Genomic DNA, 26,236 nt, shown 5'->3' with positions numbered 1-26,236 from the left:
GGGATACAGTGTGTACGTTTCAGGTATGCTTATAGTCCGAAAATTACGGTACTTTAAAATGCATTCAATAAATCGTCACAGGCCTCTTAATAAATCGGATGTCCAGGGAAGATTAGACAGTTTAAATAGATGTTATCAACCATTTGTAGATTGGCAGAGATACAATCTTACTTCCAATCTTTGGGAAGACTTTTGAAAGATGGATTTGAAACATTTTAAAACCACTAAATGCCTTATTTTTGACTTAAGACATTTAAACAGAGCCACGCTGGATTTGAAAAGTGTGAGTGGATTTTCTTTGAGTGAATAAATAAGTTCCAGGTGGCTAAAGTTCTTACCATTTTGCTGGTACACCAGCTGTGGTGTGCTTGGTGCAGAAGCCTTCAATCCCTAAAGAAAAGAAAGCATTACTACATTGATCTGATGCAGGTGAGGGCTGAGCCTCAAAAGCTAATTCAGTTAGATCAAAATGTCACATCAGCAGGGGTGATATTTTTGGCAGCTCTTGTTGTCAGCGTTGCATGCAAAGTCATCCTGAGAGTGCTGTCAGGATGATGTATCAAAGGCACAGGCGACAGATTGTGCCATCGCAACTATTAACTGCCAACAGATCCTCTCTCACCTCTGCTCCCACAGAGCCTTCACTCTGTTTGGGACTGCCTCCGTGGTCAAAGTTCCTCTCGCCCTCGGTGTCCTCACTCAGCATGTCCTCAGCCTTGTCCACAATGTCCTTCAGCTGCTCAATGAACATCTCTTTTTCTAAAGGCAGGATGAAATCATTCTCCACCTGAGGGGCAACATGGAGAAGAGGGCAAAAGAATATTACAGAACTTAGTTTAAAAAGCAATGCTTGAAATAAAACTTTGCCAGGAACAGCAGATGTCTAAGAATTCTTCAGGAGAAAAAAAAAAGCATTTAGGAGGGGGACCTCGTCAACCTTGTACAGAGTAAAAAAACTGATTGAAATTCCAGATATGGTCTCAATAAAAAGGCCCCAAGAAAATCCACGGAGTACTTTTGCAGTATTTCTGTTTCTTAGGGTTTCATATCATAGAAGTTAAACTTACTGCTAAGTTTAACAAGTAGGCGTTTCCCCAGAACAACTATAATATACGGTACATATACAGTTGGTGAAGAAGTTATGACATAAATATTAATGTATCTATCAATATGAGTTCTAAGCCATTAAAAACTATTTAAGTAAACTTGCAGCATACTACAGAAACCGTTGCATCAGTTTAGGTGGCAGTTTCCGTCTCTTACATACCATGTACGTGGCAATCTCTTCCGGTGCATCTCCATCCAGGTCAAACTTGAAAGTAACCATTTTGTGGTTATGAGTTTCCAACTGACACTCGACCATCTTATCGCCAGTGTTGCACACCTTTAACAAGATCAGACACAATCAATACATTGTCCACTTGCACATCATTTGTTTCAATGATCTTAAACAGTGTATTCTTGTTCTGGTTACCCACATTGAGCATGCTGAGCTTTGGCCTGTTAATCTTCTCTTGCCGAGAGCGAGTGCGGGTGGACCTGCGATGGTGTTTGCGGACTTTCCCTTCGCCTTTACCTCCGTATGTCCCCTCGTATCCGTCGCTCATCTCCTTCCCTGATGTGGCATCAGAGTTGACACTGGTTTCGGTGAGGAAAGGCAATCTGTGTTAGTAATGCCTTATTCGTGAAAACACTCTTCATGGGCCATTGGTTTTGAGACTATAGTTTCTGACATGCTCAACGCTGCTCAGATTTAGATAAAGATGGTGGATTGACAAAAGGAGAAATACTCAAAATGGTGAGAAATGAAAAGAAACTACCCAAGTGTGTCACACAATCTTCAGGCCACGATAGACAGAATCTTGAGCTACAAATGATTTGTTACCTCCAAGAACCGATACAGAAATAGTGAAAAGGTTTAGTTCTGCTCTGGAAGGCCTGCAGGATTCGGCAAAGTCTGATATATCCACCATTGGTGACGCTAAACTGTACATGAGCTTAAAGAGGACAGAATAGCTATCTGACATGAAGGAACAATTTACATTTCTAAAACTATAATAATGCTGGTCACAGTGATAGCTGCTATCAGAGTGTTTATCAGAGAAAGTAAGCATTAAGGGCGATCAAAGTGGTCGGTAAAACTAATAGCTAGATAGTTAGTAGTTAGTAGTTAATCTATTATTTGTGAGGAATGGCGGAACGCCCGCAATGTTTGCTAAAGGCAAACAGCATCTCCACCTTACTTTTTATAGAGTTTAATTGTTTTCTTTTCACTTCTTGTTAAAGATGAAAGTGAAATGTGTCCAACCAAGCAAAGGTTAAAGTGTTGGTGTGACTACTGCAACATTGTCAACAAGAAAAGCCTATAATTTCTCAAGTCTGAAGTAAGAGAGGACCGACAACTGGTTAAGACCGCTTGCTTTATGTCAACATGCATTACATTACATTACAGGTCATTTGTTAGACGCTTTTATCCAAAGCGACTAACAAACATTCAGGACTGTGGACAATCCCCACAGGAGCACTTTGGGGTGAAGTGTCTTGGCCAGGGACACAACGACATGCTGACTGCTGGGGGACTCAAACTTGCCTGATTCGAATTCCAGCACACTATCCACTGAGCCACAGCCTCCCATTAGAACTCTTGTTGTGGCATGAAGCAGAGTGACATTATATAAAAGTAAACTCTGAGAGTGCATGTGTTTGTTTGAGCAATTTGGCCAGTGAAGTGGAAACAAAGAAGGGCATTCACTATTTATTAGGGCACTTCAGGTGCCAACAATGCTTCACTCCTGGACTGAACTGGACTGTCATCTGACCTTCCATGCCTGCACCAGATGTTAAGATCTATGTTTAAGTGTTTTATTTTATTCATTTATTTCCGAGTGTACACACATCGTTTTTAATCTGTAAAGTGTATGGATAACCCGGTATAACCCCATCCCCCCTTGATAGATGACATGTAATATGAGAACAGGACAGAAGTGGCATTCACAATAATATGACCATGTAAGTTTGACAATGTTGCTATTCATGACTGCTGCATATAATTCCATTTTTACAGGTATGTCTTTCAGCACCTTTGTGGCACTTGTTGGATTGCACTATTGATGGTTTTGGATGCAGTTTGCAAAAAACAAGAATAAAAACCTTTATGGGCAGAAAATAATCCATCAAGGCTTCTCTAATGTCAACCCACCTGTTATTATACCAGTATGTAAAATGTATTCACATTTAGCATAATAAAGCACAACACAGGATTTCCCTTCTCTGAAAAAAAAATCGATTCGGATGTCTTACCTCAGTCCCACTTCCCCTGTTGCTGCTGCTCATCACGCCGTGCGTGCGGTATAGGCTACTGCACCTCAGCTGCACCTCTGACAAATTGAGCTGCAAAACAAAGTGTAGGGGAAGTGCAAGCATTGTCTGTTGGATGAACAGCATAATCACATAGAGGTTTTTTTTAAATATATTTGCCCACTACAAAATTAGATCCCTATAAAAGTATTGTACAGCAGGCTTTTGAGCTCTGAGTGAGAGGCAGAGACACGGGATTGGATGAGTTGGTGAAGGGCGTGAGATAAATTAAATACATGTACACAGACGATAACAGGCTTTTAGAAAGAATAATCATTTATCCGCTTTGTCAATCACTTGAATTGATTCTAGACCGCCTTTAAATAAGTATTTGTATGTGAGCTATGTGTCACTCTGAACAGATGAGTGGGGTCTAATGTGGTGTCCCAGCGTGCTGTGATTGGACGGTCCCTCCAGTCGTTACCAGGGGCGTGGAGCCAAGCGAGCAGCTGAATGGGAAACACATTTGTGAGCCTTACCGTTGTATTAACCTAATGGGTAGCAAGCGAAAAACTGTTGTCCACTTAAATTAATTACCGAGGGGAGGTAGTCACACAGAAATCTCCCGTGTCTTAAAGCGGCCTTTCTGGTGTTTAACTACTCGCTCCGCATACAGCAGGCACCATGGAGAGGCATCGTGAGCTGCTGTAGCTGCACCCGAGGAAAAGGATGCGAGGATTTAAAAGGACATAAATACAACATATTCGTCTTTTTTCATCGTCAATATGGGGTTTTTGATCACTTAGCAAAGATTGAGCTGGACCCGGATTTGTTTGCTACCCTTGGGGTTGCCTGTTTACGTGAAAACGTGGACACTATGCAGATAGGGCGTTTTAAAGTGCACCTTTGAAACGCAATGGACAGTCTGCTAACGTTAGCGGGGCTTTTCTAACATCTGACAGGTCCGTATGTGTCGTGGAAAGCTAACGAGAGTGTAGCCGAGGTTGTTTGGTCGCTTTTTAAACCTAGGTAAGTCGTGTCCCATCTTTGTTCAGTGTCATTTAATGTTGTAGCTAACCGTTGTTACCTGAGATATTACGGTATATTAGCAACAGACGTTAGTTCTGAATCAACTTAACGTTAACTTGTGACGTCAGAGCCAGTTAGCTTGTCGTTTCCCTCGCCGTTAATGGCTCCTGCTAAAATAAATGTTTTAAACTCGTGGGCTGGTCTCTTTTTTTATCCACCTGCTTATTTGACATCAACAAACTTAAACTCCGTAATGTCTGACATCCATAAATTCAATATATGTATCTTTAGTTTTCCCCTAAACACCAGGAAATGTTTGATTTTGTTTCAAGTTCTGCTACACGTTTATTTTGCAGATCTTTATATCGGATGCAATCTCGTCTATCATCCATCCCACTGTCGTTAGGGGCCTCGGCTGGCAAACTGCGTCACCGAGTGGGCGCTGCAGGTATTCATCTCTAGCTCTGCACGTTGGGAAGTCTAGCCATGGCACGAATGAACTGGAAACCAAAGTGACTGAACTTTTGAAATCACCATGGAGCCTAATTCATACTCAGAGGTCCACCAAGAATTACAATACCCCTCTGTATCCAACTCTCAGCGTGAACTGGCCCCAAATATGTATGAGACCATGGGTGATGGCAAAGTCAACCATGTGGACTCAGTAGGGAGGGGGGTGAGTGACCCCAGTGCGTCCAGTTATCAAAGGAATGTGCATCAGAGATTTATCAGGAGGAGTCTGTGGTTCTCGGACGCAGATGAGCAGACCTTTGAAGCACCTGAATGTGATAACAGGAATAAGATCCTAAACATAAACCTGCGGACAATAGTGGACAGGACGCGGGGGACCAGTGGGATACAGGAAGGTTCCAGCACTGAAAGTCAAGGTGGGCATAAAGACAGTGCAACAGAAAGTGCCAGTGCGGATGAGGAGAAGGAGAAAGGTGGAGATTCCTTAAATCCCACATGCAATGGTGGTGGTAAAGCTGTTATCAAGGCATCCAGTGAGGAGAACGAGGAGGAGGCAGAGATGAAAGCAGTCTCCACATCTCCAGGAGGAAGATTCCTGAAGTTTGACATAGAGCTGGGGAGAGGTTCCTTCAAGACTGTCTACAAGGGCCTGGATACGGAGACCTGGGTGGAAGTTGCCTGGTGTGAGCTGCAGGTAAAGTACTAAATATAACATGTCTGTGACACCCAATCATACACTCAGTTTAAGTAAAGGCTAGAAAAAGCATATTCATGAGCCACATATAACATCCTTTTTTAATGGCTTATTTTTGCATTCGGGCATGGGAGACAAAAGCAGAAACGGTCTTCACATTCTTATACTCTACAAGCAATGCACAATTTGTTTCTCAATTGGCAATCAATATTAGTGGATGAATGCCTGACTACCGCAGGAAGCCCCCTCTCTTTGCTCTTCTCTCTGTAGGTGAAGGTTCACACATGATGTTAGCATAATGGTGATTTCTTCAGGGAGCTGTCAAGCAGCCTCGTGAGGGATCCTAATAAGATGCAAATGGGTTACCACTAAAGTTGAAATGGTTTACACAGGGAAAGTGATTGACAAGCATTAGCTGCAGACGTGGGGACGCATATCACCACTGAAGTTGAGTGATCAGCAGTTTAGCAAATGCACAAGGCGTGTCTCTCTACCTTGTCTTATGTTACACAGACACAAGAAAGTCACCAGCTTTGTCTCGCAAAAGCTATTAACTAATTATCTCCCGCTCTTTGGAGACTGCAGTGGAGATTTCCTACCTCTCTCTCCCAGGAGGCTTAAGGGGGACTACAGTAGGCATGACTGGCCCCCTTAAAGAAAGAAAACGTCTTCTTTAATTAGTTCTTTCACCGTTCTGATTAAAATGGTTAAGGATTCATTTCCAACAGTTCAACCCATCCTTCATTTTTATTCTAGTGATTTGCTCAGCTGTAAGAGCACTGGTGAAGTTATTGAAGTGGACAGGGCTGGACAATGGTTGTGTCTTCCTCCGTGCTTTTCTCTGCCTCCCCCTGTGCAACAGGAGTTAGGCAGATAGACAGGAAGCAGCTAAAGTGCGCTGTAGCATGCTGTGAACAGTGTGGCGGTCCTGTGGCCTCCGTGAATACTAATTCCTATGGTTCTGAAAACATCTGGGACTTAAGAATGCATTGAAAGAACTTAAACTGCTTTTGTAAGGCAGTGACGCACCTCATCCCTGGTGAGGACTTTGAAGATAACATTGGCTAGGAATGAGTAAAGATACAGCAGTGCTGACTCTGACAGACATGATGACTTCACGTGGGTGATGTCATGCAGACTGATTGTAGCAGTGAGCAATCCCAGATCTCCCCCAACTTGATAACACTGAGCTGCAAGCGGATGATAGGATGTGAAGCAGGAAGCAATTTACTATATATTTTATTCTCCCCTAGTGTCACATTCAAACTCCCTCTAGCAGACACTCAATAATAGATTTTAATCACAACAGAAATGTTCTTTTATCACAATCAGGGTTCTCATTTAGTAGCTGTTTCATATGTTGTAGCTTTAAGCCCACAGTCTTCCATTAAAACGGTTTGATAAGCAGAACCCTGTGCTGACCTGATCAATCTGCGTCAAAGTGCTCTCTGGTTCTTTAGCTTACTGAGAAGTCCTTGTGATCTTGCGTGAATTAATCCCGCCTTTTATAAAACTAACAATTAATCTACTAGAGTGGTGCTGAAAAAGGTCAGACTACTAAAGTGTGGCAGATCTGTAAACGTGAAACTTAATAGGTGTACATTTGAGTGCTTATCTAAGATATTTTCTTTATTGGGTATTGACATATGTTATCTATTACAGCTGCAACCATTTGTTGATTAACAAAACATCTAGTAACGGAAAAAGAATTAGCAAATATTTTGATAATTGAACATGCTGCTAAAATAATTGATAATACAAATGAAAGTAAGCGACTTCAGATGTTTCGTTTGTTGAACAGAGTCCTTCTAAAACTGAAAATGTATACTGTTTGCTTTCATTAAAGACCAAGAAAACCACAAATATTCACATTTTGAAAATCAAGAAATAGTCAATTTCATTCAAAATGACACAAAGAATTAAATCAAATCAAGTTTTATTTATATAGCACATTTTTAAAACGATTTTTGGTCGAGCCAAAGTGCTGTACATGCAATACAAACACTTTACTACAATAGCAAACAGAAGACAACAAATTACAACAGCAAAAATAAAAATCACATACAGGGAAATGTCAGGAGTCGTGCTAAATGATTATCAAATTGACAGAAGATTAGTCAACTTATCATTTTAGCTTTAGTCCTTATGGATATTTCAATAATGCTGCTGTTGTTCACAAAGCCACAATCACATTTTAAGTTAAGCCTTTTTGGACAAAGTTGCCTTATTGTAAGATAGTGAGCACCAAACGTATCCTTTATCTGAGTAGGTGTACTAAGCTCAGCCAGAGGATTCGTTGTTAGCGAGTGATTAAATGCTTTATTGACTTTCTTAAAGATAAATGTTCATGTTGTAGCGTTGGTGGGACCTACCAGCATGCTTTATATTGTCTTGAGTCACTTAAGAGTCACTTTAAAGCCTGATGGTCCAATTCAAAACCCACGCTGACCACAATAACAACAGATCTTCTCTGTCATGTTCAACAGCACGGTGCAAGGCAGAACAGGTATCAACTAGTCTTAAGACTGCACCCAAAGACTTTAAAGTAAAGATTGTATGCCTGTGTTGGGATTGTTTACTCTTCAGTGTTGCATGCAGATAATGCCAGCTTTACCCAGCTCAGTGAACTGTGGTAGAAGACAGAGGGGCTCTGTGGAAGATGTGGAGCAGGAGATATGACTCTGTGATTTTCCACAGTGTTTCCTCCTTCCAGTGGTCACATAGCTTTCTTGCCTAGAAATGTTAATCTGGTTCTATGTTTATTCGTTCGGTCTCTTTCCTTCTCTCTCTCTTTTTCTATCTCCAAACCCCCCCTGCCCCTTTCCTCCCTCTCCCAGCTCCCCCACATTTATGTTTCTGTGCCAGACTGCCGGCATAACACAGATGGTCCTAGCTCAGGCAAGGATGTTCATCGGAGAGAAAGACTCCTGTTGTGAGTTTCTCATTGTTGTGAAGAAGCACTTCTTGTGTTCCTGTTTGCCTTGTCTCATTTTATCATTGCGCACTGGAATTTATTTTGTAAACCCTGGAAACGTCCCCTTTCGGCCAATTGTGGCTCTGTGTATAGATTTGTATCTCTGTGTTGAATGTTGTGCGCACACTCGCAGAAACAGTTTACTTTTGACTTCTTGCAGACCTGTCTGTGGCATTTGGCATTGAGCTTTTCTCTTGCAGATTATATCTGACTGTCAGTGTGTGAATCCAGAGCTGGCAGTGACACTATAGCAGTGATATAAATCTGCCTGTCTCTCAGTGTTTACTGGAGATTTGGCATCCTTAAACCAAACGGACCTAGCAAGTGCCACCATGACCCACTGTCAATGCCTTGGTTCCCAACACTGGATTCTGCTGTCGTTGTAGATTAGAGTGAATCATGTTATGAGGATGGTTATGTGTTCCTGATCATAGTTTATGGCTGTTTCTTTGCAATATTATGTATAGCGATAACAAAAACTCCTTCTTGCCTGATCAAATGGCAAAAGTAAAACAAAGTTGCCGAACTTGCTGAAGTGGGTCATTGGTTACAGCTAATTTGGCATTGGGGCATAAAAGGAATGAGGCCTACAGTAAGGAAGCAAAGACGGAGAGACCCAGCGGCTGTTGCTAACAGCGTCTTATCAGGCATGCTGGAGCTCCCTGTCACTCAGCCAGCTGAAGAGGGAAGGGAGACAAGCCGGTTAGAGCCACAGCATTGTGGCCTCTGGTAGAACTCCAACAGGCATGTTGGAATGATGCTGGTTAGTAGTTAATGTAGTCTAGATTAAAGACAACAAAAACAGTTTTAAAAAGCTAACTTGTCTGTACCATGTAAGTTTTGCTTTGTGTTTTGAGAAGTAAGAGTATAGCATGAAGGTATGAGTAATTCGACCTCCTCCCTACATAAAGTAAGTCAACAATAAGAATATAGTTCAGAGTTGTCTTGAGTATTTTGTTCCAAATTGGCTTACTTTTGATCAGAAAATGGTGCGTTGTTGTCCTTTGGGAACACACACGCACACACAGTAGTTAGTGTTTTGAGGAATGGGGTGTTTTCATTTGGGGAAAGCTCTTCTCAGCTCTACAATGAAGAACCCACAGGGAAGAGCTGACTTGTAAAATCTTATCAAACTATTTGAAAGTCACTTTTTAGATGCTTGATAGAAAGAGCCTAAATATACAGAGGTCGACAAAATCATACACCTTCCAGCACATCGCAGCATCCATTTCTTTAAGCTCATAATGCTCGTCAGATGTGTTTTTTTTTATCTTTTAAGGCCACAGTTTGTATTATTGTTAAGCAAATCCCAGTCGTATGTTTCACTCATTTTTGATGAGGATCTATGCAAACCTTTGTTCCTATCTCAGTGCAACTTTGGCTGCGTTTGGTCATATGTTTCCATAATTGAGACTTTTTCTCAATGACCTCAATATATTACAGTAGGACTGAGACTAAGGATTATTTTCCTGACTGAATAACTTGGCAACATTTTTGAGCGATGAATTGAGTCCTTGTTGTTGCCGGATATATAACTATCGGACAAATTCAAACAACATGTTTTGTTGTTCTTAAGCAATAACTGGCTGACAAAAAAAGTAGCAGATTACATTTCTGTCAATCGACTAATTGTTTCCGTTCTGCATTACCTTGTTTGTCAGTAATGCTCCAATGTCTTGTATCCCTGAGTGAATTGAGCTTGTTGTGCCTGCACTGCTGAGTCATCCTTATAGTAGTGTCTTTATTGATCACAGCAGATTCAGTGAACAACCTTCAGAGACACATCACCCCTCTAGATCTGACTCTGATCTGATGAAGATTCAACTATTTGACCTTTGAACTCCCTCCTCCCTCTGCCAACAATACAAGCTGTCACAACAGCTTATTAGGACGTGTAATCCTTTTTGGAATTAAGAAAGGTTATTTGTATGAATGAATGTGGAGCACCTCTGTATCCTGTTACTGCCTCCAGCTTACTGTAGGCTCTGTGGTCTGAAGACAAGGGCAACTGTTAACACACACTTTAGTTGAACTCTGCATCACTTAACGTAATAATAAGCGAAGACAAATGGCCACACAGTAGCACATGTGTCTTGAATTGAACTGTAAGTTCTTACTCTAAGCAAATGTAAATCCTCTTATGTTCAAGGACTGTTGGATATATAAACAGAGTTTTGCTGTTTAGTTTTATTAATCATTTTTTAAATGATGAAGTTTGTGTGCCTGGGATATACATTTGCACGTTTCAGGTATGCATGTAGGGGGATACAGTGTGTACGTTTCAGGTATGCATGTAGGGGGATACAGTGTGTACGTTTCAGGTATGCATGTAGGGGGAACGTGTGTACGTTTCAGGTATGCATGTAGGGGGATACAGTGTGTACGTTTCAGGTATGCATGTAGGGGGATACAGTGTGTACGTTTCAGGTATGCATGTAGGGGGACACAGTGTGTACGAGTGCATGCAGGGTTTCACTGGCTTACCTTCTGATCTTATATTTATGGAAAATACTCTAAAACAAATACGTTAATGCACAAAACCCTAGATGGGAAGCTCATGCTGTTGTGTTGCATGAAATGTACATTTAAAATACCCCAAATGAGGAATCCTGAGTAAAATTCGAACTTTCTGAAACGTATCATATTCATCTTTGCAGACAGTGATTCAAACCTTTGGTGGTTAGAGGATAGTAAGCAGTGATGTTGCATTGGGGTTCATATGTTTATGATATGTTTACCCTTTGGCAATAATGTAAGAGAAATAAGGGAGAAAAGACAAACAGTTGTTCTTCAGGTAGCTTTACAACTTGTACAGTACAACCAAAACTAAGTTTAGGACTCCAAAAATGTCAAATTGGTATGTATTGATTTGAAACTTAAAAGGAACATCTAGTGTGTTTCTTCAGTAGTACTTTGACCCTTCATCAGTGCTTCTTTTCTTCTGCAGCTGTGGTCCGTTATTCTGTCTACTTTCACATTTTTATATTACCTTATTAATAATGAGAATTATGATTGTTTTGGCTAGAACTGCTAAGATGGCATATCCTGCTTTTGTGTTCCTTTAGCTTTATGTTGTCGTTGTACCTAACGCAACCTTGAAGTGTTAGTTAAGGATCGCAGTGATGCATTAAACAAAGCATTTTCTAAATTGCTTTTATTATTGATGACCAGGACGAGTGATGCTAAAGGTGCCTCACACCCGAAGAAAGACGACTGCTTCTAAATTCTCCATTCAGGTTTTGCCTGGGTGTTGTTGAGTCTGGGTCGGAAGAATTCTGCTGATTCAAGGCCGTCTCTTTTACGTTGTGCCCGCACTCTGCAGCGACTGATAAAATGGAGTTCGGCTCGGGACATCTATACTCCGCACCCCCCTCTGCTGTGACTCAGCTCCAAGCGTCATCATTGGTGATGTGGGAAAAGGGGAACACTGCCCCCCCTGCACCCTCCACACTCTTACTATCCGGCCTGTAACAGTCCACGTTGGCTTCATTACGCTTTTAACATTTACATGGGCAATGAACACATTTGTGAATATTTGTTCTGAGGGCAGTGGGGGAACTTGCTCCCCCGGGTATCATAGCACCAAAGCTGTTCATAGCTAGCTGTATTAGATACTTTGTGCTTTTTTACAATGGGCCTTAGGCTCTGTGTGACCTCTATGCATTGGTTGTTACTGTAGGTCTCTGAACAGGATTATTACAAAAGTTAAATGCATATGCGTATGTATGCAAACATAAACTGCAGCACACTGCTACTTCATTTACCTTGGTAACATTTCATTTACAAGCTTTTTTTGTCAATGTATTGATAGTAAATGAATTAACTAGCTTTAATAAAGTTCAACTTTAAATTATTTTTTAACTTATACTTTTTAGGATTCCGCAGCAAATTTGAGGGATTTCATGGAAAATAAAAGTATTAAAGGGACCACTGACACTGTACAACTAATATTGATATCAGCATTGGCCTCCAAACATCCAGCGTCATTCAGGCTGTAAACAAAGATTTGATCAGTCAGCAGTTTTCAGGGCTGTTGCATGAGAAGCATTAATCCTTAAGGAGGCATGTGTGGAATCAGACATTTTTGTTTCTTTATCTCTGTGTCAAAGAACTGTTTGTTTGTCAGATTACGCATTTAGCCTGTGTCCGGAAAGCGTATGGCTAATCCACATAACTCCCTGTCACAATCAGCCTGGCACACATTACACACTCCAACACCTTTTGCAACCAACTTTCACTATGGACTACTTACAGTTAAAGTTAGGCATAAGTCCAAGTGTTTCATCATGCTGTTGTTTTCCTCTTTCCTTCCTGTTAACTAAGGGTGCTGTGGGTGTGGCCGTTTGTTTCAGTCATCCCCTCCTCTTAGCTTCTCCTAATTCCTTCCACCTTATTGTATTAAACTAAAACCCCTGAAACACAAACGGCAGAAACAATCATTTAGCCATGTGCAGATGTATCCTCACCATACCTGTATATCTTGTCATCAAGTCAGTGTTCCTGTCATTCTGGCTCCTCTTTGACGAGCAGTAGTGATATGTATAGTTCCTCTTCTCTTAGCCTTACAGCACTCTCACCAGCTCTTCTTTATTGAAAATGTCATTCTGTGCCACCCTGTGTGCGAGTGTGCCAATTAGCACAGCTTAGGTGTGGCGTGTCTGCTTGTCTGGGTAACAGTGAAATAGAGAAAACAAAGTGACCGGTAAAGCTGTCGGCCAAAACTCTCCTGCAGTCACTCCTCCTGATGGGACACAATTTAACTGTGGGCATTGTGCTGGCTCATGGTTTGCCGCCCTGCACCAACCTTTTGTTACGGCAGCAGAAGCACTGCAATAGTTATTTTGGGGATGGGTGCAGAGGGTGGCAGAGCAGCCAAGTCATTTAGCATACCTCCTTAAACTTGGCAACCTGGCTTCATGTGTCAGGATGCAGGATATCCGCATTGTTGACTTTTCTAAATAATAAGCTATGACCAAGACACAGCTTTTATGGTCGGTGTTTTGTATCATACTGACCTCCAGAAAAGAGATCAATAGCCGGATCAATAAAGCATCACTGTGTGTGTGTGTGTGTGTGTGTGTGTGTGTGTGTGTGTGTGTGTGTGTGTGTGTGTGTGTGTGTGTGTGTGTGTGTGTGTGTGTGTGTGTGTGTGTGTGTTAGATTTGAAATATTTTCTTTCATAATCTCCTAAGCCAAGTGTTGTGGCACACATTCATTGAGTACACTGGGTTCAGCAGCTGTCTAGGTTTTATAGTTGAACTTGTTGATGAGTTGTTTAAATATACATCGCTGTCACACTATTGTTACTAAGCCCAAACGATGCTAATCTGCTCCTTATTAACTACGGTTCAATTTGAGGCCAGTTTATTGCGGGGAAAGCGGAAATTGTAATTACGACCAAAAGCTGTGAAACGGAGATGACACAGATTTTCTTTTTTGAGCATGTCATTATGCAGCCTTAATTGGGACTAATGCGCTCCTAATACGTTTACTCAACCGGATGTGTATCTCACTGGTTGACTGATTTTAGCTAGGGGAATTGTGAGAATGAGAAGAACAATATGAACCAGAATAGCCGGTGACTTGGGTCTTCTGCTTGGTCATTTTATATGCCAAAGCATTGTAGTCCTGAGATTTCTTAAACATTTGACCCACACAGTTGACCATATGATTCTTCATATCATTTGTAAATTACAGCAACACTCAAACAGGTGAACAAAACATTTTGTTATAGTTAAAAAGTGAGTATCTGCCAAACCCTCATAAAGGCCCATTCACACACGAGAGACTTATAAACAAACTTGTAAAAATTGTTTTCCTTTTTCCCCATATTCCAGAATATCACAAGTGATTCATCAACTTGGATTCAAGTGTGCTATTTTATAATTCAGCAAATATGTTGTAGCTGTTTCATACCAGGATTCATTTCTGAGCTTATTTAATAGAAGTGGTTATTTTCCATATACCTGCTCTACTGGAATCTGTCCGTTCTTATGTGTAAGGCTACTGGGTTCATTAAGATCATTCACACCCTTCATTTGCAGTTATGTAATTTCCTATTATGGGATGAGAAGAATCCATTTTGATTAAGGTCATGACTCAACCTTTCTGCTTTTCTAAAACCATTTTGTGAGGTAACAGATGAAACTTATTTTTACAATTTAAACTTCCTAGCTTCAGAATTGGTGTCTATAAAGTGACTCTTTTCAGTCTTCGAACACTACCAGCATCTATCACTCACTGTGTTTTGTGCTCTTGAAACTGTCGGATGTTTCTGAGATTGAAGCTCCAGGGAGATGGCCTGCCTGACACTCTTTAGCCCGACAGCTCCCCCACTAGGCGCAGTCGAATTCTATTAATGGATAATCAATAGGAGACACTCATCCCGATATAGCCCCCTAAATTCCGGTAGCACTTGACAATTTATTTTTATTTTTATATCAAGCAAAAAATGCAATCACTGCAGGAAAAACTAGCTGTGTCATTCTGTTCTCAGTGAAGCATTGTTCTGACTCACCATCGTTTGTTATGTTGTTTGAGCTCAGCAAGCTGTTTTCAGGCAGATATTCCAATAAACTATTGAATATGCTTTTGGAGCCCTGCACTATTGGGACTGTTTTTCACATGAAGGATGCTCATGTTTGACAGATTCATGTTGTGCTGCTGTGTGTTTCACTCTGCTCTCAGCATGAGCCTGTTAGTCCAATAATCAAGGTGCATTAGCCATCCTGCCTATATTACAGACTAGATTCCAGGCTCCTTCAAAAGGGCCATGCTTTTTATGTATCAAATGGTAGTAAAGTTCCCCAATAGCACATCAGTGTTATTATCCAGCATGTTGCTCTTAGAAACAAAAAATATTTCACAAGTGTCCAGATTAATTTGGGTAACTAAAAGTAAACTTTGCAAGGAATTTTACCAATAACGAAAAAGGGCCACTGTAAGACACCTGCAGCGATACCATCTACCCGCGCATACCGTGCATTCTGCAGCAAATATGGCCTCAGTTTAAGCCAAACTGAAACGGTGTTCGTGCTTTGCTCTACCTAGAAAAGGCTCTTTGTCCTTAACTGGACTGCAGACAACATGTGACTTTAAAGCAGGAACTTGATTTGAACACATAGTTGTGCCATCACATGGTGTGTTAGCCTGCACAATTCCCAGAACTTGCATTTGAATGTATTACCTGGTCTGATCTGTGTATCTGAATGAGCTTGCAGAGTTGGGCTCTAATATAGTCCAGCTCAGCGCTGTATTGGGTGGCAGCCGAGTAGAGCACAGCTTCATAGATTGCTTCCTGCTAATGTCACAATCTATTCCCCTCTCCCTGCCTCCTGCTATGCTTTCTGTGCGTGTCTGTTTAATCTCGCCTGGGCGGCTCCACACTCTGCTGCAGCCAGCTGGGGGTACTTTAGTCATGTGTACATTGCAGATTTGATAAGATTATGAAAACATATATACACACAAACACTAAATGATCTGTTTGCAGCGCTATTCTTTTGTCAAGTCTAATGTAATCTCGAGTCACGGTTGTTAAATGCTCACATTCCTTATAGTCACTATGCAGCAATTACAGACTCTCTTACCGATGCTTACATTGATATCCTATCTCTGGTAAGGGTCTCTTGAGAGTGACATTCTTCTGGTTGCTCCGTGTGCATATCTGTCTGTGCATCTCGCCATGCTGTGCACAACGCCTCTCAGCCTACATGTGGCGTCTGTTGAGAGGGAAAGCAGATATGAGAGAGCGATAAAGGTGTGTTTGGGGGAACACTCCGAGGGGGGGGTTATTTACGAATAGCAGCAGGATTCCCTAAAGATGAGAGCAGAACGGATGAGAGGAGGAGGGAGCATGAAAGATAAAACGGTAATGAGGGGAGATGAGGGGTGTGGCTCCTATGGGGGAGAGGGCTGCAGTGTGCTTCAAGCTGTCTCCTTCCTCCTCTTTGACCTGTAGTGCAGGTAAACTTCAGTCCATGTGCAGCAAAGAGCACTCGGGGAAAACCCAGCCCAACTTGGGCGGCCCGAGCCCTTCCCCGCTCAGCCCGCCTCAGTAGAAAAGGTTCTCCGCAGAACTGAATAATTCATGGGACTTTAGAAGGGTGCAGTGAAAATCCCCACCCCCCACCCACTTGCACACAAAACCTAATATGCCACATTCTCACACACATAGACACACGGCATGCTTTATCATCGCTTCCCTTCACTCGTCAACGCATTGTATCACAGCACGTTTTGTTCCCTTAATGATGTCTATGTTGTTCAGGCTGATTTTTTACATTTTGTTCTGCAGTTTCATCTCACAGAAAGTTGACTGTGGTTGAATAATTAAATAGATTAGATCTCGCTAGATTGTCTTTATCGCAACCGCCGTCGGTGCCGTCGGTCTATGAGAGGGGTGGGGTCGTGCTTCTGGTCCATGCTCAGTGCTGAGTGCAGCGTGTGTCTGTTTCATAAGGCGTTGCTGGGGTAGTTTGGAAAAAAGGAAGCCGTGATAAATAACCCCGTGGCACTAACTAAAAGCAAGGTGCTGTCAGAGCAGGGTCAGCCTCACAGAGGACTGAGGAAGCGATTTATATGGATACTTACCGAAGACGTGTGTGCAGGGGCTGTTTGGTTATGGAGAAGGGAGTGGTTGGTGTACGGGGTGCAGCGACGGATTGCAGATCTGGGGGAAAGGGGGAGGGGGGAGAAGGAGCAAAAGGTAGTAGAGGAGTGAGTGAGCAAGATGGGAGAGATCGATGATACGTAACCTTTAGCTGCAGTGTGTCCTGGGTGTGGCCACGTCAATGAGTGGATTCAATCTCCCCCACAGCTGCTCCTGTTGTCACCCACTCTCCACAGCCGCTATGCTTCCCTGTGAGAACTGGTATTCAACATCCTTTCATTATTACACACAAAATGTTTAGGCTGAATCTATTTACTCTCTGAGAAATCCACTGATCTTGATTCTTCCCAATCACACACACTGCTGTCATCAGCTATGATACACATATGGTCCAATTAGAGATGTGTATACGGCTCAAAGACTGACACTCACTCTGTCTTTCCCACTTTGCTGAAACATACTGGATGCCTGCATTTGAAATGTGCAGGGAAATTCCTCCGAGGGCACGGCCCACTCCATCTGCTTGTTCCTGTGAAGCAAACGTGCTACAATACGTTTCTTTTCTTTCGTGCTTCATATTCATTACTTCTCTCTGCTGCATCTGTCCTCTTTCCTCTAGGATCGCAAGCTGTCTAAAGTGGAACGTCAGCGCTTCAAGGAGGAGGCAGAGATGTTGAAGGGTCTTCAACATCCTAACATCGTCCGTTTCTATGACTTTTGGGAGTGTCCCCTTAAAGGGAAGAAGTGCATTGTCTTAGTAACGGAGCTCATGACGTCAGGAACGCTCAAAACGTAAGCACTGGTGAAGGCCAATCCTTCAAAAAAGTGAAACATTCGAAATTCAATTTTGTCCTATACAGATTCTTACTCAGATTTCAGTGACATTTGTACGTGTACTATTTCTTCAGATTCTCCAAGAAAGGTCAGCCTATCTGTGTTTCACTGAAAGGCCATTTTGAAACTCATACGGCTGTCAGGTAATGTGTTTCCCTCTCCCCTCTACAGCTATCTGAAGCGTTTCAAGGTAATGAAGCCAAAGGTTCTGAGGAGCTGGTGCAGGCAGATCCTGAAAGGCCTTCACTTTCTCCACACCAGGACCCCTCCCATCATCCACAGGGACCTTAAATGTGACAACATTTTTATCACTGGACCTACAGGCTCGGTCAAAATAGGAGATTTAGGGCTGGCAACACTTAAGGCGGCTTCCTTTGCTAAGAGCGTCATAGGTAGGTGAAATAAGATGTAACTTGACAGATTAATGCTGCTTACAGTAAAAAAAAAAGTACACGACATGTGAACGATCCTCTCTCTTCAGGCACCCCAGAGTTCATGGCTCCGGAGATGTACGAGGAACACTACGATGAGGCTGTGGATGTGTACGCCTTCGGCATGTGTATGCTGGAGATGGCCACTTCAGAGTATCCCTACTCCGAGTGTCAGAATGCTGCTCAGATATACCGCAAAGTCACTAGTGTGAGTCCAGATACTCTACACTGTCAGAAATAATGGTTTGGGGAAATATTTGACTCTTATACTTCACATAGCTGGTTAAGAAGCCCTTAATGATAATGATGAAGACGATGGAACCATGATAACCTTGTAAAGACCTGTGACACTATAAGGATAGTTTATTGCTATTTTTGTGTACACACAACAGGACCTGCATCCATTGTTCATTACAACTTTTAACCAATGTATGTATTTATTTTAATATAAAGATAATTATTTTATATATATATATATAACAAAATGGTTACACATATTCTCATTTTCATAGCACACATGCAGTTTAACTCTATAATTGTGTTTCTAAAAATCAACGTATCCAGAGGTGTTCTAAAAGAGACCCTGCTCAGTAGCTTGCATTTTGTAATAACTCAGGGTTGTCATGTTTCCAGAGTCTGTGAAATGACGTTGGAGATGGTTTAGCTGCGGCAGAACACAATTCTACGGTGTTTTATGTAAATGCAGAAATGCAGCAATTTGTCATAGAGTACATGATCTGCTCTGCCCTGTGTCTTGGGTGAATAACCTAATGAGCCATATGGAGTCACAGAGGGAGTCCAAATCTCCTTTGAGATAAAGCCTAAAGGCTGTATTCCATTCCGTTTGAACAAGTATGTCTCAAGTATGCTAGCAAAACATACTGCAACTGTTTTTAGATAAGGGAGTGTCTAAAGTCATGATAGTATTGCTGATTTGATGTAGGGTATTGATTTTCCGCGCTTGAGATTTGGCAGTGTGGGAATCGGAGAGATGAATCTTTCACCTGCTGTTAAAGCACTGGAGGCCTGGATGCCTGTAGAAAAGGTTGGGCAGCATCAGTGCAGCTGTCTTCATACAGTTCTCTGGATTGTAACTGTATGCATAGAGTGGCCTGCAGGGACCACTGCAGGATATTAATAGCAGATTGATCAAAGAGAAGCCCTGATAGCTTTATACCACTCTTTGAGCATGTGCATCATTAGAAGGAACTTCAATCTAGATAATGCATATATATCATTACTTAAATGCAGAAAGTGTTGCATCTAATAACATGTAGGATTACCAGAAATTCCACCATTTTTCAAAGTAGTTCAAAATATTACAACTTCAAATATTTGGAGTATGGAACTCAGGAAGGGCATGGAAATGTCTATAGAAACTTCTCAAACCACTTCTGCTGTCACGATCCATCCACACTCAGGGTGTTTTGAAAAGTTAAAATGCCATAGCACCATTAATGCAGATTTGTTCTCATTGTAGTTCACAAACAATAAACTCACCAAGTTCATTTCTGGTCTCATTTGATGCACATATCGATCTCAGATAAAGAGAAGTGATTTTCAAGATTTATTTGAATCCGTTTTTTCCAAATCAGTGCAATTGACTTGGATTCAGGCTGACCTCGGCTGCCGTGCTCTGTCACTGGTGTGAGTGATAAAGATAAGATTTAGGGTGGAGCGTCGCATAAACATCTCACCCTTTTCCTTTATTGTTCTTTTTATGATATTACCACAACATCCTTCCATTGCGTGCCCTCAGCATCTGTTTATATTTCCCTCTCCTCAGGGAGTGAAGCCAGCCAGCTACAACAAGGTCATGGACCCTGAAATCAAGGAGATTATTGGGGAGTGTATCTGCCAAAAGAAAGAGGAGCGGTGAGTGCCCATCATTGTCCAGCCTCCAGCCAGTCGGGCCAACAAGGTGCCTTCTCATCTTTCTCATGCCTTATCTCGCCTCCCCTGCTCCGCTGCCGTGGCGCTGACAGTCGGCCTCTCAGCTGCACTGCAGTCTCCCGCCGTATCTGCAGGGTGTCTTTCAATTTATGTTACATAATGAGTTTGTTTACCGAGGGGAAAAGAACCCTTAGTTAGCTTCCAGTGGCTTATTTTATGAAAGCCTGATTGGGTTCAGCGAGTTGCTCTGTCTCTGCACAAAAGGAAATCCACGTCCCTTTATGATCTATTCCCTTAGGGGAGTTCATCCACAAAAAACACTGGACGCTGCACTAGGTCAGGAATCAGAGGAGACTGTGAAGTCCACCGTAGACGGACAACTTTTGGACAAAATGTCCTCTCCATTAAAGGCAGCTCATTCTGGAATAGCCTCCCAACTGAGATACGGGATTGTCCCACTCTCAATAGTTTTAAAGGAAAACTTAAAGAATGGTTGAGAAACAAACAGACGTGTAATCACCGCTAAATGCACTTTTATAAAAGGGCATCTCCTCTTGCACTTTATATATCATAGCCGCTACATTGTACTGCCATGTGGTAAATGCTTGTATGCTGCTCATGCTCTTCCTGCATATCATGTACAGTGTTTCCCATACATTGATTTATTTGTGGCGGGCCGCCAAAATTAAATATCGTCCGCCACAAATGGATCTCATAAAAAAAAATATATATATTATTATTATTATTTTTATTTATTTTTTGGTGGTCTAATGCAGAGGTTCCCAAAGTGGGGGTGGTCGCGAGACCCCGAGTGGGGGTCGCGAGATGATTACAAAATAAAAATGGAAAATTAAAAAAAAAAAAATTATAAAACAAAAAGTATTTTTTTTTTTTATAATTTTTTTTTTTGAATCATTATTAATAATAACGTTTGCCCCCACAAATAGAATCAAATTCTGTGGGAAACACTGATGTATTTATTTTTGCTATGTATACAAATGTCATGTTCTTATATGTTGTATGTGACGGGACTACGGATGGAAATTAGCTCAAAGCTAAAATCCGGCTCATTTACACTTGTAAGCATTATTTTGTTTTAAAGTGTTCATCAATGTGCACTGTCCCGGTTCAAATAAACAATTCAATTAGAATGAAAATGAAATCACGCAGCCCACCATTATGATGCTATCTGCAAACACTGTACATTACAGAAAAGTGGCAGCAGTGTGTTCTGTACACATTATTGCCTGAGTTTTGGTGTTTCTCCTCTCAGGTACACCATCAAGGAGCTGCTGAACCATGCCTTCTTTGCTGAGGACACAGGTGTTAGGGTGGAGCTAGCTGAGGACGATGATGGGAAAAAGGACTCGATAGCCCTTAAACTTTGGGTGGAGGACCACAAGAAACTAAAAGGAAAATACAAGGAGACTGGTGCCATCGAGTTCATGTTTGACCTGGAAAAGGACGTCCCTGAGGTCGTGGCACAAGAGATGGTGAGTGATTTATGTTCTCAGAAAAAGGGTTAGGGACATCAAATATTTGGAGATGAATCGGGATTAGGAATCCTGTGATTCATTTACTTTTTGTTTAACATTGTGATGCCTACCCTTAAAAATGTTTGTTTGACCCCTTCTAAGTCCTTCTAAGCCCACTTTCAATGAAGGCATAACGTGCCTGAGTTTGTGTTCAGACATAAAAGAATCCTTATTTGAATCCAGGAAACACTCCTCCCTTACATCTTTGATGACAGCTTTAACCCGTGTTTGTTATGCAGTTTGTCATGCTTTGTTTGTCTTTCTGGTTAAGTGTGTTCTAGCTGCTGACATTACTCTTATCTGATCATTGGGGAATGCTGTCAAATGCAGATTGCTACTGATAACTTGCTGTGCTCCTTCAGGAAAACAGTGATTGGGGTTTTGTTTTCTCCCTTTTTTTGTTTACATCGCTTTGATTGAACGCCATCAGATAAAGCACCCACAGGCCCTGCAATAAAAACCTGGCCCAGAAAAATGCTCAGTGTGGGAGCCATGATTAAACCAAGCTTAAACCTTTTTATATCACTCATCTAACATTCTGCAGCACCATGAAATTATTTATTGGGGATGGGATTAGGAGAGTTTAAAGAGTTGAGTTAACACAGCTGAAGTTCAGATGGAAAATATAAACATATTCACTGCCAGGCTTTGTTCTTTAACGGTCTTAAAAAATAGAAGGAAATAAAAGGAAATGGTTACAGATGACCAGAAACAGTAGGGAAACCAAGACCTTTTAAAGACTTTTTAAAAGGAGGATCCTTTTGTTCAGAATGTCCTTTCAGGGGAACTATTGAAAATGACCTCAAGCTTTGAAACAGATGTGTGTTAGGACTGAGGCTTGGGGACTGAGCAACATCTGCAATGTATTACCAGATGTTCCAAATAGACTTTATGAAATCTTAAGTGAATGCCTGTGAGGCGTGTCATCTGCATTATAATCAGGCTCTAAAATATTTACAAAAAAAATGTAGTATCTCTTTCTTTCTCTTCCGCCCCATCCCCTATTTATTTTTTTCTCTCTCTCCCTTTATCTATATGTACTGTTTTGGCCTTGTCCAGGCTGAGAAGCTTGGATTCAAATGTAAGGCCTCTGTGTAACATTTGCCTCGGGCACGCGAGCAGACACGTGGGCCAGCAGCACAATGAGATTGTAGGGGCAGCTTGCTCCAATGTCAGGTCACTCCTCATGCACTCTAATGAATCACTCTGTAGCGACAGGATAGATGTGTTTCATCTGTTGATGGGCGTAGTTCTCCCTTTTTTGTGTTACTAGTGCATGTGATGTCTAGTAACAAGTATGTGTTTTCCATTACATGCAACTTTAAGTTGCTGCAAGTAAGATGAATGTTTTTTTAAATAGCATTGGATTTATTTTGCAGAGCATATTAGCTTTTTTTCTTTGAAATATTAAGACAAAACGTTTTTTTAAGCATGTATTCTGTTCAATGCATTCTGCCTTTGTCATATGCAGATATAATAATCCTGACAAAGGGAATACTTCCTCACTACTCTGATCCCCTTGAAATACCTCCTTTCTTGTACCCTCTCTCTCTCTCTCTCTCTCTCTCTCTCTCTCTCTCTCTCTCTCTCTCTCTCTCTCTCTCTCTTACACAATGGGCCCTCTCTTCTCTCACATGCTCCGTGCTAAAAATATCCTGGAAGTCATGCTCTTCCCTTTTTCTTTGTCAGGTGGAGTCTGGCTTCTTCCATGAGAGTGATGCTAAGACTGTGGGAAAGTCGATCAGGGACCGTGTGGCACTGATTAAATGGAGAAGAGAGAGAACCGTGTCTGCTGCGGCCGCGGCGGACCTAGCTGACGCGGGTCAGCGGGTTCAGATGACTCCGTCTCAAGGCATCTCCGCTGGGGTAGCACATGTAGGGCAGCCTTTGCTAGAGCCAGAAGAGCCAGAGGCAGACCAGCACAACAGGCTGCGTAACCTACCAGCCAGTGCAACCTCAGTGACATGTAAGAGAGTGTGTTCTCCTCCAATCAGAAATACATGAGCCTAACCTTGACTTCTTTACGAGAGCATGATTTGTCTGTCCCTGCAGCAGACAGCACACTGGATAGTGGCATGGGCTCCACCGTCTACTCAGACTCCCACAGCAGCCAGCAGAGTGTCCTCTACCAGTCCCTGCTGGAGCCTATTACTATGGCAACGCAGCAGGTATGTATCAAAAGCATACACACGCAGGTGGACCTTGTACATTTTGATTTATTATTATACACACACATTCCTTAAAAGTAGCCATCGCTCCTGTGCGCCTGAGCACAGGCCCAATTAAACATGCATTCACTGTTCTGGACATTTACAGATCAATCTTCAATAACACACACTAACAAAATGACACTCCTATGTCTTTCCCATACATTCATGTGTAGTTGCCCTCACGTTTGTTTGACCTCATCACATCATGTAGTTCTTTTTTTAGGGGGTTTCATCTGTCTATTTTGAGTAACATGTGTTTTGCTTTTGGGTTGCTCTTTGACCAGTGCCAGAGCGGCAGCCCTCCTCTAACAGATCATCCACACTCCTGTGAAAAGGGGGAAGTATGGGGGGCCACACTGAGCCCAGATCTCAGGACTCGTTTGGGAGCTACAACCCGGAGAGGAAGTGCTCCTGTTCTTGACAGTCAAAGGGCAAACCAGATTGCCCAACTGCATGCCCTCATTCAGTCGCAGAGATCTGTAAGCCCCACCCCCACAGTACCAGAGGTCCGGTTGGAGCTCAGCCCCCCTGATCTTCACTCAGAGGCTAAGGATGGGTTCCCCTCCCTGAGTGCTCTGCCCGTACTATCTGTCCCTTCACACAATGAGTGCCGTCGCTTTAGTGACACCAGCATCTTACCACTACCAGTGTCCACCAGTGAGAACTCAACACAGCCTGTGCGGGGGGGACGCAGACACTCTGACCTCAGTAGTCTTCTGAGTCTGACCTCTCATCATAATCACCAGCTGGCAATGCAAAGAGGCCAGGTGTGCCAGGCCTGCCTCTCTTTGCTTCTCCTAAGGTCAAGAGAAGGGAGCTACCACCGCCCTTCTGTTGCCATGCCACACCACCACTGTCCATGTGACTTTAGACAAACCCTTAGTCATGGGCGGCTGAAAGGTTTTGGTGATTCCTCTGATTTCTCACTACTGCAGCAGTCACTGTTCAACATAATAAGCCGCAAAGCAGCCCCGTGTCACACCACACACACCCAAGCCACCATGCTGCACCCCTCAGCTGCCCACAGGATGGCCAGCAGTGACGGAGACTGCAGCCTGAAGCGCCATCTCCTTAGTGGCACTCTGGTTGGGGACAGAGAACCCCTCCAGGACACTGATACCAGGGCTTTAGGAGTGGTAGGTCACATTAGCAAGTCGCTTTGGTGCCCCATATTGGGCCAACCCCTGCTTAACTGATCAAAGCTTCTCCAATCCTGTATGAGGTACAGCCTTACTCTGCATGGAGCTGGTCTCATGTGCTGTCTGAGTCTTGCTGCCTGTAAAGGCCTAAAGAGCTGTCTGTCCTCTGAAAATCAAAGGCTTGCTTCTGTCAAAGGACAATAGCCCTATCTCTAATATACAACGTTTCCCTGCTGATTTACCTTAACCAATCCCTTCCAGAGCTGACCCACATTTTAGAAAAATCTTCCTTCCTGCTATACTGGCACAATGCTGCAGCTGTCTTGCTCCTCAGCTTGCTTTGGGTAGATGGGCTCTGATCGAAGGAGAAAGGGAGGCCCTCTGACCTCACTCCCCTCGGTCTTTCCTACATTTTCTCTCTTGTATCCTTATTATAGCGCACACCTGTCACCGCCTGCTCATTGTTGAAACGGATGCTTCATTCACTTATTTGTGTCCTTCATCCTCTCATTCTACTTGCTTCCTGTAATGTGTTAGGCAACTTATAAGCTTTTGTGGGATTTTTACCTTTTCCCGTAATACACCCCAAAGAGGGTCTAATTTGAATTTCTCTCCTTTTTTGTCCTCAGGCCAGTTCAGCAGGTCACCAGAATCAACCATCTGTACAGGGCGTGCCATCATCCAGCACAGCAGTGCACGCACCACAGCAGTACCTCCAGCCTGGACACAGTTACCCTGCTCCTCCATATGTTGGCCAACACACTGCTGCAGCCCCGGCTCAAGCTGCTCAATGTTCAGTCAACCTGCAGCATACAGCCAGTGCTGCTAACTACACACCTCAAAGTGTGCAACAGACTCAAGTGGCAGCAAACATTTTAGCATCAGCTGTGCCACAACATATTGCACAAAGCTACCAAGCACCAGGACACCACCACCAACAGCAGCAGCAGCAGCAGCAGCAGCAGCAGCAGGCGACAGCGGCTTTGACTTTCCCTTTGAAAGTCCAACAGACTTGTCAGAACTGTGTAGCCCAACCTCAACAACAGGCTCTCTCTGCGTCAGGATATCACCACCCTAACCCTGTTTTTTTTCTTCCCTCCCTTTTTTTTATGAGTTTTTAA

The 26,236-nt window shown here is 42.6% G+C and overlaps 2 protein-coding genes across 2 annotated transcripts in view; one reads left to right on the top strand and one right to left on the bottom strand.

The window, feature by feature from the left end:
- The window catches only part of LOC104967194 (serine/threonine-protein kinase WNK2-like), a 7,969-nt gene extending 6,334 nt beyond the window's left edge, over positions 1-1,635 (bottom strand). The window contains exons 1-4 of the mRNA XM_010796611.1: positions 1,479-1,635; positions 1,268-1,384; positions 623-787; positions 339-390 (exon numbers count right to left, since the gene is read on the bottom strand). Of these exons, the coding sequence (XP_010794913.1) occupies positions 339-390; positions 623-787; positions 1,268-1,384; positions 1,479-1,607 (463 nt within the window). The 5' untranslated portion in view covers positions 1,608-1,635. The remainder of the gene's footprint in view (positions 1-338; positions 391-622; positions 788-1,267; positions 1,385-1,478) is intronic.
- A 2,063-nt stretch (positions 1,636-3,698) lies between these two features.
- LOC104967193 (serine/threonine-protein kinase WNK2-like) lies at positions 3,699-26,236 on the top strand. Its single transcript, XM_010796610.1, has 11 exons — positions 3,699-4,326; positions 4,683-5,491; positions 17,693-17,865; positions 18,079-18,299; positions 18,389-18,546; positions 20,125-20,213; positions 21,505-21,724; positions 23,456-23,732; positions 23,819-23,934; positions 24,261-25,112; positions 25,745-26,236. The coding sequence occupies exons 2-11, from the start codon at positions 4,862-4,864 to the stop codon at positions 26,234-26,236; spliced, it is 3,228 nt and encodes a 1,075-aa protein (XP_010794912.1). The 5' UTR covers positions 3,699-4,326; positions 4,683-4,861.

This window comes from Notothenia coriiceps, unplaced genomic scaffold (assembly GCF_000735185.1).
Source record: "Notothenia coriiceps isolate Sejong01 unplaced genomic scaffold, NC01 NC01_scaffold00037250, whole genome shotgun sequence".
Taxonomy (NCBI): domain Eukaryota; kingdom Metazoa; phylum Chordata; class Actinopteri; order Perciformes; family Nototheniidae; genus Notothenia; species Notothenia coriiceps.
The sequence above is the reverse complement of the archived record's forward strand: the minus strand, read 5'-3'. Positions and strand labels throughout refer to the sequence as shown.